This window comes from Ranitomeya imitator, chromosome 3 (genome assembly GCF_032444005.1).
Source record: "Ranitomeya imitator isolate aRanImi1 chromosome 3, aRanImi1.pri, whole genome shotgun sequence".
Taxonomy (NCBI): domain Eukaryota; kingdom Metazoa; phylum Chordata; class Amphibia; order Anura; family Dendrobatidae; genus Ranitomeya; species Ranitomeya imitator.
The window spans coordinates 14,092,930-14,105,447 of NC_091284.1; the positions used below are offsets into that span (position 1 = coordinate 14,092,930).

The 12,518-nt window shown below is 51.4% G+C and overlaps 1 protein-coding gene across 1 annotated transcript in view; it reads right to left on the reverse strand.

Moving 5' to 3' along the window:
- The window catches only part of NDC80 (NDC80 kinetochore complex component), a 40,362-nt gene that overhangs the window by 20,515 nt on the left and 7,329 nt on the right, over positions 1 to 12,518 (reverse strand). Inside the window, exons 3-5 of the mRNA XM_069760510.1 lie at positions 11,205 to 11,285; positions 10,758 to 10,875; positions 9,335 to 9,507 (exon numbers count right to left, since the gene is read on the reverse strand). Coding sequence (XP_069616611.1) covers positions 9,335 to 9,507; positions 10,758 to 10,875; positions 11,205 to 11,285 — 372 coding nt within the window. The remainder of the gene's footprint in view (positions 1 to 9,334; positions 9,508 to 10,757; positions 10,876 to 11,204; positions 11,286 to 12,518) is intronic.

The following is a 12,518-nucleotide window of genomic DNA, read 5'->3' on the forward strand; positions in this document are numbered from 1 at the left end:
AAGTAGGCCTTCCAGGTGCGGTAGTAGATCCTGGAAGACGAAGGCTTCCGAGCCTGAATCATGGTGTGAATCACCCGGTCCGAAAGGCCGGACGCTCTTAGAACCGCGGTCTCAACAGCCACGCCGTTAAACTGAGCGACCGAGAATTCGGGTGGCAGATCGGACCCTGGGACAGCAGATCGGGCCTGTCTGGAAGGCACCAGGGAGCGTCCGCGAGAAGGTTGACGAGCTCCGCGAACCAAGCTCTCCTGGGCCAATCCGGGGCGATCAGGATGACCGGCACCCCTTCCGCTTTGATCTTCTTCAACAGTTTGGGAAGTAATGGAAGGGGTGGGAACAGATAGGGCAGCTCGAACTGTGACCAAGGAATGGCCAGAGCATCGACGCCCACTGCGAGAGGATCGCGTGACCTGGAGACGAATTGTGGAACCTTCCTGTTGATCCGAGACGCCGTGAGATCCACATCCGGAGTTCCCCATCGAAGACAAATCTGATGGAAAACCTCCGGATGCAGGGACCATTCCCCTGCCGCGAGACCCTCGCGGCTGAGGAAGTCGGCGGCCCAGTTTTCTACGCCGGGGATATGCACCGCGGATATCACCGGAACCGTTGCCTCTGCCCAAAGGAGGATCTTGGACACCTCGGCAAGGGCCAAGGAGCTCCGAGTCCCCCCCTGATGGTTGACATATGCCACAGCCGTGGCATTGTCCGTTTGGATCCGGACTGGAAGGCCCCTGAGAATCCTTTCCCAATGGCGGAGGGACAGAAAGATGGCCCGAATTTCGAGGACGTTGATCGGCAGCGCGGACTCCTGCAGCGACCAACGGCCCTGAACCGTCAGGTGGCGAAAAACCGCACCCCAGCCGATCAGGCTGGCATCCGTTGTCACCACCTGCCAGTGAACCGGAAGGAAGGACCTGCCCTGGGAGATGAGAGGAGACGTCAGCCACCAGTTGAGAGACCGCTTGACCCGAAAGGAGAGTCTGATCGGCCGATCCAGGGAGAAGACCGACCTGTCCCACTGAGACAGAATGGCTTGCTGAAGGGGTCGAGAATGGAATTGGGCGAAGGGAATCGCTTCCAAGGTAGCTACCATCCTCCCCAGAACCTTCATGGCCGATCGGAGGGAGGGAGGCCGAGGACCCTGGAGCAAGAGTATGTCCCGACAAAGGGTGGATCTCTTGTCCTTGGGAAGGAAGACTCTGGACTGACGAGTGTCGAAGAGCATGCCCAGAAAGATGATGCGCTGAGAAGGAATAAGGCAGGACTTCTTCCGGTTGACCAGCCATCCGAAACGGGATAAGGTGTCGAGAACAATGGACAAGCTTTCGTGGGCCTGAGCAAAGGACGGAGCCTTGATGAGGATGTCGTCGAGGTATGGAAACAGAACCAAGCCTCTGACTCTCAAAATGGCCATCAGCGCCGCCATGATTTTCGTGAACACCCTTGGCGCGGTTGCGAGACCGAACGGCAGGGCGACGAACTGAAAATGATCTTGTTGCACTGCGAAGCGCAGGAAACGGTGATGTCCGGGAAATATTGGAACATGTAGGTAGGCGTCCTGGATATCTATAGAGCATAGAAATTCCTGAGCCTCCATGGAAGCAATTACTGAACGAAGGGATTCCATCCTGAAGTGTCTCAGGCGAACCCTCCTGTTCAACAATTTGAGGTCCAGAATGGGACGAACCTTGCCGTCTTTTTTCGGTACCACAAAGAGGTTCGAGTAGAAACCCGTGTACCGTTCCTTTTCTGGGACGGGAACGATTACCCCGGATTTGAGCAGAGAAGCGATGGCTGCGAAGAAGCCCGGAACCAAAGCGGGATCTTTTGGAGGACGAGATTGGAAGAAACGATCTCTGGGTCGGGAGGCGAACTCTATTTTGTATCCCGAAGACACAACTTCCCTGACCCATGCATCCTCTACTGCGGAAATCCAGACGTCCCTGAAACGGAGAAGACGGCCCCCCAACCTGGGAGTTGGGCTGGAGTCTTGCCGAGAGTCATGCGGAAGTGGATCTTCCAGTCCTGGGCCTGGACGATCTACCCTGGGAATAGCGAGGACGCCAGGACGGAGTGGGCCTGAAGGACACCGCCTTCTTCTCTTGACGTGCCTGTGGCCTCTGTTGCTGCTGGGAAAAGGAGTTTGACGCAGCGAAGCGACGAAAAGGCCGGAACGAGCGAAACTGCCGTCTAGGAGGAGGGCGACGAGGTTTAGCCTGGGGGAGAAGAGAACTTGTGCCCCCAGTGGCGTCCTTAATGATCTGGTCCAGCTGGGAACCAAAGAGACGAGAGCCCTGGAAGGGCAGACTAGTGAGGGACTTTTTGGAGGACAAGTCCGCCTGCCAGGCCTTGAGCCAAACGGTCCGGCGGATGGCAACGGCATTGCTGGAAGCCTGAGCCGCACAAGAGGCGACATCCAGGGAGGCGGAAACCAGGTATTCACCAGCGTGGGAAATCTGGTTGGCAAGTTCCGCTAATTGCGCGGGAGGAGCCCCGTCCAGGATACCTCGCCGCAGATCCTTGGCCCATTTTGAGATGGATTTTGAGGCCCAAGTGGAAGCAAAGGCCGGGCATAGCGCTGCTGAAGCCGCTTCGAAGGCAGATTTTGCGAAGGATTCTATAACTCTGTCGTTAGAATCCTTCAGAGACGCTCCGCCGGACAGTGGGAGCACCGTGTTGGTGGACAGCCTGGACACAGGTGGATCCACCGAGGGAGAGACCGTCCAATTGGCGGTAAGATCTGGTGAAAAAGGATATAACACCCCCAGGCGTTTTCCCCTCTGAAAACGTCTGGTCGGATTCTCTCTCTCTCTGGCCAGGATTTCCTCGAATTCAGGATGAGGGGCAAAAAATCTTGAAGGTGGTTTGGCCCGTCTAAACGAAACCGCCTGATCTGCGGGTTCCGTAGAGGGATCCTTAATGCCACAGGTTTGGTTTATAGCCCGAATGAGGTTCTGGACCGACTCACTCATGGTGGCGATTTGGCTAGGATCCAACTCCGACATCTCCTCTGAGGGCGCATCAGATAAAGCCTCGCCTGACTCAGGGGAGGAGGAACGGTGCGACACCAACCGCGGGGGAGGACCGTGCGGCGAGATGGAACGCGAAGAGGACTCAGACCGACGTTCCTGTCTGGACCTTTTGTGGCTAATCAAGGAGGGCTCGGGCGGCGGTTCCTGCGACCCGCTGGCCACTGCAGGGGTCTGCAGGGGTAACCGATCCAGCGCGGACACCAGGGTTTGAGACACCCGTGTTAAATCGGCCACCGATTGTGACAGAGAAGCGGCCCAGCCTGGGATGGGGGGATCACTCTCGGGCGGAACAGCCGGGGGATCCTGGGCGGTGGGAGCAATCGGGTTGCTGCAGGACTGACACAGCGGGGAGGACTGACCTGAGGGAAGTTTGCTGTTACAGGACGAACATGCAAAGTACGTGACTAAGGTAGTAGATGAAGAAGAAGTAGGGGGGCGAGAGCGGCCCCCTTTAGAGGAAGACATTTTGAGGGACCCTGAAGATGCCAGTTGGTTAGGGGACAGTGGGCAGAGGGGGGTGTCAGACTGCAGTGCAGCTACTTACGGACCCGGTCCTGGAAGATGTCCCACTTGTCCTTGGTGGAGAAAACCCCTGGTGCTGAGCTCACAGAAGATGCGGGCGACGGAGCGTGGCGCGCTGCGTGAGGCACTGCAAGGGCTGCTGCTGTGGTGTGAAGCGATGCTCACACCAGACGAGTGTCCCACAAGGAAGGGGGCGGAGCTAGTCGCAGAGGCGCCGGTGGGCAGGTCATAGTATGTCGGGCGGGAAAAAGCCCGCCCGCAGAAGCGGAAGTGACAGATCCGAAGACCGGAAGTAGGCCCCGGCCGAAGCCGGGGCCTAAATTAGGAACCGGCGGCCGGGAAACGAGCCGCGGCGCCGGGATAGAGCGCCGGAACTATGCGCCGCGACGGGAGGCTGGCGGCACAGGCGCCGCAGCCTGCTAGGCTGCGCCGCTGAAGGGCGCCGCAGATCCACCTCCTGCGGCGCCGGAGCAGTGCGCCGCGACGAGAGGCTGGCGGCACAGGCGCCGCAGCCTGCTAGGCTGCGCCGCTGAAGGGCGCCGCAGATTCACCTCCTGCGGCGCCGGAGCAGTGCGCCGCGACGGGAGGCTGGCGGCACAGGCGCCGCAGCCTGCTAGGCTGCGCCGCTGAAGGGCGCCGCAGATCCACCTCCTGCGGCGCCGGAGCAATGCGCTGCAGCGATAAGCAGCGCGATAGACTGCAGGGCTGCTGCGCTGAGGACTGTGCCTGGTCACGGGTGAGAGCGCTGCGGCCAGAAAAGGGCCCCGCGCTGGAGCAGAAGGCCCTTGCAGAATGGGGAAAATGCTGGATCCGATAAAATATCGACCGCGCCGCAAGGATACAGGCGATGACCGGGTAAGAGAGGGTCACCGTCTGGGAGCCCTTAACAAGAATCCCCCCCCTAACAAGGATCTGGGATGGGATAGGGGAAATACTCACCTAAAACACATCCCACGCCGTACTAACCTTAAAAGAGGGTGAGACATCTAGGGCTGATGGACGTCCTCGTCTCCTCCAACCGACAGGCTCTGGTGGGCGAGTGGGTGGGGGACGGAGCCAGGACCGGACTTCTGAGCACGCTGGTGTGCTAGGATCTTGGTCCTGGAGAGGGATCTATGAGGATACGGGATGGCAGTACACACCGTACTCATAGTCCGCATTGTGGGACTACAGGTGTGACTGTTCACCCTGTATCCCTCCGAGGAAAACTGAAAGAAAACGACGCACATTGAGGTAGATAAGGGTCTAATGAAAGACCCGTGTCCACCTCCTACTGACACTAAGCTAAACTGAAGAGTATAATGCCAGTCGGTGGGGTGTACACTGCAGAGGAGGAGCTAATTTTTTTTTATTTGCATAGTGTCAGCCTCCTAGTGGCAGCAGCATACACCCATGGTTCCTGTGTCCCCCAATGAGAGGCGATAAAGAAACTTATTTTCCACCATAATATGCAAATAAAATGTTAAAAAAACAGACAATGTGATTTTCTGGATTTTTTTTTCTCAGTTTGTCTCCCATAGTTGAGGTCTACCTATGATGTAAATTACAGACGCCTCTCATCTTTTTAAGTGGTGGAACTTGCACTATTGCTGACTGACTAAATACTTTTTTGCCCCACTGTATATAAGATGTGGGTTCCCTATGTGAGGAACAATGGGGTGCCGGATCTAATTCCTACATTATCCTTGTCCGCATCACAAAGGCTGTCCCAAATCTTTCTTATTCACAGATTACATAAGACCCCACGTATCCCATTTAAAATTGGCATAAGAGTTGACATGTGTACAAGATGTGGGAAAAATGATGCTCACTTAATGCCCATGATGTGGGAGTGTGTGAACAATGGGAACTACGTCCCCTGAAGAAGCTGAGGGGAAACGCGCGTTGGGGTCTGTCACCTCCCAGTATCAGGTAAATTCTGGACCTTGCCCTGTACTCTGCTCCCCCTTAGGACCTTTATATTCCTCAGTTATTAGGAGAGGGTGTATCTGTCCTTGGACTCCATGCTTTTTGCTATGAGGAGGTGTGCTGCCACATTCTGGGAACTCTCCCAACTTGACAGAGAATGTATTACTATTCCCCATGTGATGCCCGTCTATGCGAGTTCTTCCGAGACTGAACGTCTGCTCTTACGCACGTAGCACTTTATTATTGCCCCTTACAATGGTCGTGTAATTTATCTGCCACCACATATCAATTATGGGTCTATAACTACTGATTACCTTGGTGCTGTGTGACACTTCTAGTTTATCTTGTACACTGTCTAATAAAGTACAATTTTTTTTACTTTTACGTGTCTGTTGCTTCCCATCTTATAGGATAATTATTGGAGGTGGTCGTACAGATGACCATTGGGCAGCCTATTTAAGGGGGAAGTTGACTTGATAAAATCTGTGCTCGGAGTCCACGCACCGCTGGGACCCAGAATCTGGTCCTTGGTCCGGGGGAGGGGCGCTGGATTCGGACTCCCCTATAGCGCGACACTGCATATAAAAATCCCCCAACAATAGAAGAATTGAAATCCAAACTAAAATGTCTTATGTATGAAAAGGAAAACACATTAAAAAGAAACATCCTCATAACAATGTATAAAGATATGGGAACAATAGGGAACTACGGCGGGGATTGCATGGGAAAGCCGGAGACACCGTGACCGACGTCTGTACATCTCCGGCATGGACCTGTGAAATCTCAGGTCCCCAAGTCACAGACCCAAAGTGAGTGCTTCCCAAGGCTGGGTTCACATTGCTTCCTGGCAGTCTGTTAGATGGACTACGTTACATCGCGGCATAAACGCGGTGTAACGTAGTCCGTTAAGGCCGCCATTGACTGCAATGTCGGACACATCGCTAGCACACGCCCACAATGGGCATGCGCTAGGGATGTGCCGTCATTGAGTGACGGACCTGGAGACGCGGGCTGCAGCGTTTCCGGGTCCATCACTGCTAGTGCAGATAGAGCTAGAGGATGCGCTAGCGCGATGCAAACGTTGGCACTTGCGTTAACAGCAGCCTGTTAGCGTATGTGCTGAACAGGCTGCTGCTAACGCAGTGTGAACCCGGCCTAAGGGTCCTCGATAACTACACGCAAACGCCTCCATTCTCTACTTCTTGGCGCAATACGCGAGCCATCCGACGGTAATCCTTCACATCTGTGTTCATGGAGGAAAACTGGAGGACGCCAAGGAGAAAACAACATGATAGATCATAGGAACAGGCTTTATTTGGTTCCTAAGGATTTAGGTGCGTGCTTTTTTTTTTTTTTTTTTATTTAGTTTTGTTTCTAAAAACAAAATTAAAATGTGAATGTAATATTTTTCACAATAAAAAAAGTTTAAAAAAATGATCCGACTTAAAAAAAAAAAAAAAAAAAAAACACACAGGAAAATGGAAAGCAAGAAGAAAGTAATCAGAAAACAGGAGAAGAAGAAAGTCTCCAGACCGGTCAGTCCAAGACTACACTAATAATGAGACCAAAGCTCCAACCTCAACCAGGAAAGATGGACCCCAATGTATGAGTGATATCAGCCCCTCTTATAACGCTCCAGTACTGATATAACCCCCAGACATTACACCGTATGTCCGCTGGTTTACTTCAGGTCACTGGCCCTTTTTTTTAATCAGATAAATTTTTATTGATCATAATAAATGTTATCTACTTATACAACAAGGTGCATTTGTGTTTTTTATTTTAACAAGAAAATATACCCCTTCTCCCCCCTCCCTCCCTCAGATAACCAACCCCAACTTCCCCCCCTCCTCCCCAAGAAGATCTTCTTTATTACATATTGCATTATTAACATTGTTTTCCACAACCTCTTAATCATTCCCATTTAGCCATGGCTGCCATAGCTTTTGAAAAAACCCCATCCTATTCCTCTTGGTATAGATGCTTTTTTCGAGCTGGACAATATGATTCACTTGTGCAACAAACTCTCGTCTGGTTGGAGGTTCCTCCCTAATCCAGTATCTCACAATCACTTTCCTTGCAACGAAGAGCAATCTAGCTATTGCCATTTTGGCAGTTTCATCGGCCGACAACTCCTCCACATACCCAAGTATACAAACCACTGGATCCCTGGGAACCGCACATCCATAAAGCACCCCAATTTGGTTCAACACTGCTACCCAATACGAAAAGAGCCTGGGGCACCCCCACAACATGTGCAGCATACCCGCCTCAGTCTGAGTGCACCTAGGGCACTCAGAATCCAATCTCACTCCGGCTTTGAACAACAAGTCAGGTGTCCTATAGACCCTATTAACCACATACAGTTGCGACAGTCTCCCAGGCTCACTCATTGACAATTTAGGAATGTATTCCAGAATAGACCCCCATTTGTCATCGTCTATTTCCCCCAGTTCGGCCTCCCATTTCTCTCTAGCTTTAATCGGGTAATCCTCCAAAAATGTGTGTAGTAAATCCCCATATACTTCCGATATAGCCCCCTTTGTTCCATTATTATTTAGTATACAGTCTAACATGAGATCCTTCTGAATCACTATGGGCCCCCTCTTCCTCTGTGCCTGAAAAGCGTGCTGAACTCTCCTATATTGATACCATTTCAACCCCGGGAACTGAAATTCCTGCTGGAGGGCATCATAAGACCTAAGACTCCCATTGGGAATCAGTTGTCCTAATAGCCTAATACCCTTTTCCCTCCATTCTCCCATTCCTTCCATATGGTTAAATTCTTGAAGAGATGAGTTATCCCAGATAGGTGAAAATTCCGTGAATCCCCCAATTCCCTTCAGCATCTGCCATACTCTATGAATTAAATTCATGGTGGGACAACCAGTCCCCAATTTCCTAAATAGTCCTGATTCCAGACCCAAACTCAAGGGCCACACCCCGCTGATATGCACCAGACTACTGTGACCCATTTCTTCCTCTAACCCTTTCCCCCATCCCCTAAGATGTTGGCTCTGTGCAGCCAGAAAGTATAACCATGGGTTGGGTAACGCAAGCCCCCCCTCATCTTTGGGTCTCTGCAAAGTCTCCTGCCTAATCCTCGGGCTCTTCTTTCCCCACACCAACTCTCCGAATAACGATCTCAGCTTACGGAATGTTCTCATCGGGATCCATACCGGAGAATTATGTAGGACATACAAGATCTGAGGCATCACCACCATCTTAAGGAGATTTACTCTTCCTACCACTGACAAATTTAGCTTACTCCAAGCTGAGATCTTAGTGCGTATCTTAGTTACTAAAGGCTCGAGATTAAGTTCCTCAAATCTAGTTAAGGGAAGAGTTACTTGAATCCCCAAATATTTAAACTGAGTGACCACCCTTAATTTTGTATCTTCTTCCACCTCCCTTGTACAATCCACTTCTCTATCTATCTGCATAACGCTCGATTTGTCCCAATTAATAACTAGCCCTGAAATTTGCCCAAATCTCTCGATTAATGCTATTACGTTCCTCAATGGTTCCCCAGAGCTCTCAAGAAAAAGCAGTATGTCATCTGCATATAAGGCGATTTTTTCCTCCATCTTCCCATATAAAAACCCTTTCACCATTTGAGACCTTCTGATAGTCGCTGCCAGTGGTTCCACCGCCAAAGCAAATAGCAGCGGGGACAACGGGCACCCCTGCCTTGTACCTCTAAAAAGCTGAAAGCTGTCTGACATCATATTGTTCACCTTGATTTTGGCCACCGGAGAGGAGTATAGGAGTCTCACCCATGACATAAAGACTGGCCCAAACCCACAACGACTCAGCACCGACCACAGGTACTGGCCCTTTAATAGGGTGTGATCCGGGGCCGCACTCACCCCAGCTCTTTGAACACTTTAGGAATTTCCTCCTCAAACTTGGAATCAGGGAGTTCGTAGTTTGGGCAGATGAAGCTGTAGATGAAAGCGAAGATTTTGAGGAAATCCTTGGTGGAGGGGCCTTGTAAGGACTTCACCGTGAGGGTCTGCGAGTAGCCGTTCTCATTGAGAAACTGCAAAACACAACAAGAAAGGAGACGGGTGAGACGGAGGGGAGGAGACCCCACAGAGCGCCCAGCGAGACCCCCCCAACATCCGTCAGGGAACCAACATGGGAAATCACACAGATCCCACTGCTGCCTCCGACCGCCAGGCTCTGTGCACACGCTGCGGATTTGGCCCTGCGGATCCGCCGCAGTTTTCCATGCGTTGTACAGCACCATGTAAACCTATGGAAAACCAAATCCGCAGTGCCCATGGTGCGGAAAATACAGTGTGGAAACGCTGCGCTGTTTTAGCGGCATGGCAATGCTTTGTGCGGATTCCGCAGCGGTTCACACCTGCTCCTCAATAGGAATCCGCAGGTGTAAAACCGCAGCTGGAATACACAAACAAAAAAAACCCGCTGGAAATCCGCAGTGCGTTTTACATGCGGATTTTGCAAAAACTGTGCGAAAAATCCGCGCACAAATCCGCACCGTGGGCACAGCCTCAGGACAATCGCGCCATTGCCTGATGAGTGATGGACGCGGCTGCTTCCACTACTAGGCCGGGTACTGGGGAAGTCACAGGGAGCGTACGGTATATACACCTCCAATTCCAACACATGGAATATAAAAGATAAATTATACACACTAACAAGAGAATCACTATCTAGAGTTTTTTATACCGTGATTGGATTCCGGTTACAGGCAGCGAATGGCTTCAGGGTGCGGTTTACACGACCGCGCATTATGTACACCGCCATGTGTCAGGCAGGGAGCGGAGCACTCAGCACGGCCGATCCCTCCGTGTCACAGCCTGACTATACACGGCTCCGTCGCCCTCTGCTGCCTCCAGTCCACCAATAGCAATAAATGTCATAAACTCTAGATTGTGAGCCCCAATGGGGACAGAGCCAATAGTGTACGTAAACCGCTGTGGAATTAATGGCGCTATATAAGTGAGTAATATAAATAAAATGTCGCATACTGGATTTGGATTTGCCTTTGTCCATATTACTTCACATGTAGATGCATAATGTAACACAGGAGGAAACTGTCAGCAGGTTGGGCCCCTTTACATTAGTTTTTACAGAGGCTCAGCGAAGGGCAAGGAAAAAGCCCAACCTTCCCCTTATGAGCCAGTAATAATTGTGTGTGCGCCACCTGATTGGGGGGACCCATTATACACAGGATCGCATAGGGGCGGCTTTTTAGGTCAGACTCTCCACATGGCCGGCAGCGTGATCTGATGCGATATAACTCAGGCCGAAGACACTCACCTCGCACAGCTGTCGGATGCACTGCTGGATGAAGGACTTATCGTGTAGAGGTCGGGGGTCCTTAATCTTCTCAGGGGCACCAAAAACCCCATACTGACTGTTCCTGTTATTACTGCTCCTAGAGGAGAAATGTACGGTACACATCGTTACCACAGGTCACTGAAAACACGGCCAGGGACCTCACCCCCAACGGCCCGCCGGGGGACCTCACCCCCAACGGCCCGCCGGGGGACCTCACCCCCAACGGCCCGCCGGGGGACCTCACCCCCAACGGCCCGCCGGGGGACCTCACCCCCAACGGCCCGCCGGGGGACCTCACCCCCAACGGCCCGCCGGGGGACCTCACCCCCAACGGCCTGCCAGGAGTGACTACACACCCAATGGCCCGCCGGGGGACCTCACCCCCAATGGCCGGCTGAGCTCAGTTACCCTATAATGACGTTTTACCTTCTCCCGAAGAAGCTGGTCTTGCGGTCGGAGGCTCCGGAGAGCGGTTTGCTCATACTCAATTTTCCCAGTCGCTCCTTCCTACAAGTGAAAGACAAAAATCAGCAAAGAAAAGATTAAAAACGCACACGGTTCCTGAACAGTACAGGGGATCAGGCTTGTCAGAACACGTCTCCACCGCTGCCTCTAATCTTCAGGATAATTACACCATTGACTGACGAGGCCGTTTCCACTACTAGGCCGGTTATTGGGGATCGCACAGTGAGCGTATGGTATATACACCTCCGATTCCAACATATGGAATATATACAAAAACACACACCCTGGTACAGTCACTGCTAAATCCACAATAACAGGATCCACAGGAACTAGTAGCTGTCACCACCAATCTTCAGGGGCGCGGTTTACAGAGCAAAAGGAAAAAAGCTATTAAATATTATGGAGTGGCATGCCAAAGTATTCACCCCCCTTGGCATTTTTTGTGATTTGCTACCTCACAACCTGGAATTTCAGGGGTTGTTTTTTTTTATTTTTTAAAGAGTTTGCATTAATTCATGTAGAGAAGATGCCGACAACTGTGAATATTTGGTTCTCTTTTTATTGTGAAGTACTCTGCCATAAAGGCCACCTCTATGTGATCATTGTGGTCGTAGGGACAGATGCTCCAGCGTCTGCTTGGGAACTCTGCTGCTCCTTCAGGGTCATCTTTGGTCTTTGTGCTGACTCTATGATTATCATAGGGAGATTATCAGAGACTGGGATATTATTTATAAACCAAAACAAATCAGGGACAAAGTTGTCGAGGTCTCCCTGGTCTGCGTGGTGAAGTTTGGAGGGCTCCCTGGTCTGCGTGGTGAAGTTTGGAGGGCTCCCTGGTCTGCGTGGTGAAGTTTGGAGGTCTCCCCAGTCTTCGAGGTGGAGTTTGGAGGTCTCCCTGGTCACGTTTGGAGATCTCCTTGGTCATCATGGTGGTGTTTGGTTTGTGGTGCCTCTTGTTAATGGTGTTTCAGCCTCTGTAACCTTACAGGAAGATACGGTATATACAGACGTGTGACACTTAGACTGAGGTTTTGTCACCAAGCATGGGACTTATGAAGGGAATTGTTTGCACATGGCATTTTTAGGGGATTCATCGCAAAAGGGGTGAATACATATGTACATAAGTACAAGTTGTTTTATCCCATAAGTTTAATTTAAGCCTTCTATTTTTCTTACTTCACCAACTTGGACTACTTAGTGCTACTTTCACACATCAGGTTTTTGCAGTCAGGCTCAATCCGGTGAATTTTGAAAAAAAAACAGAACAAAAACAAA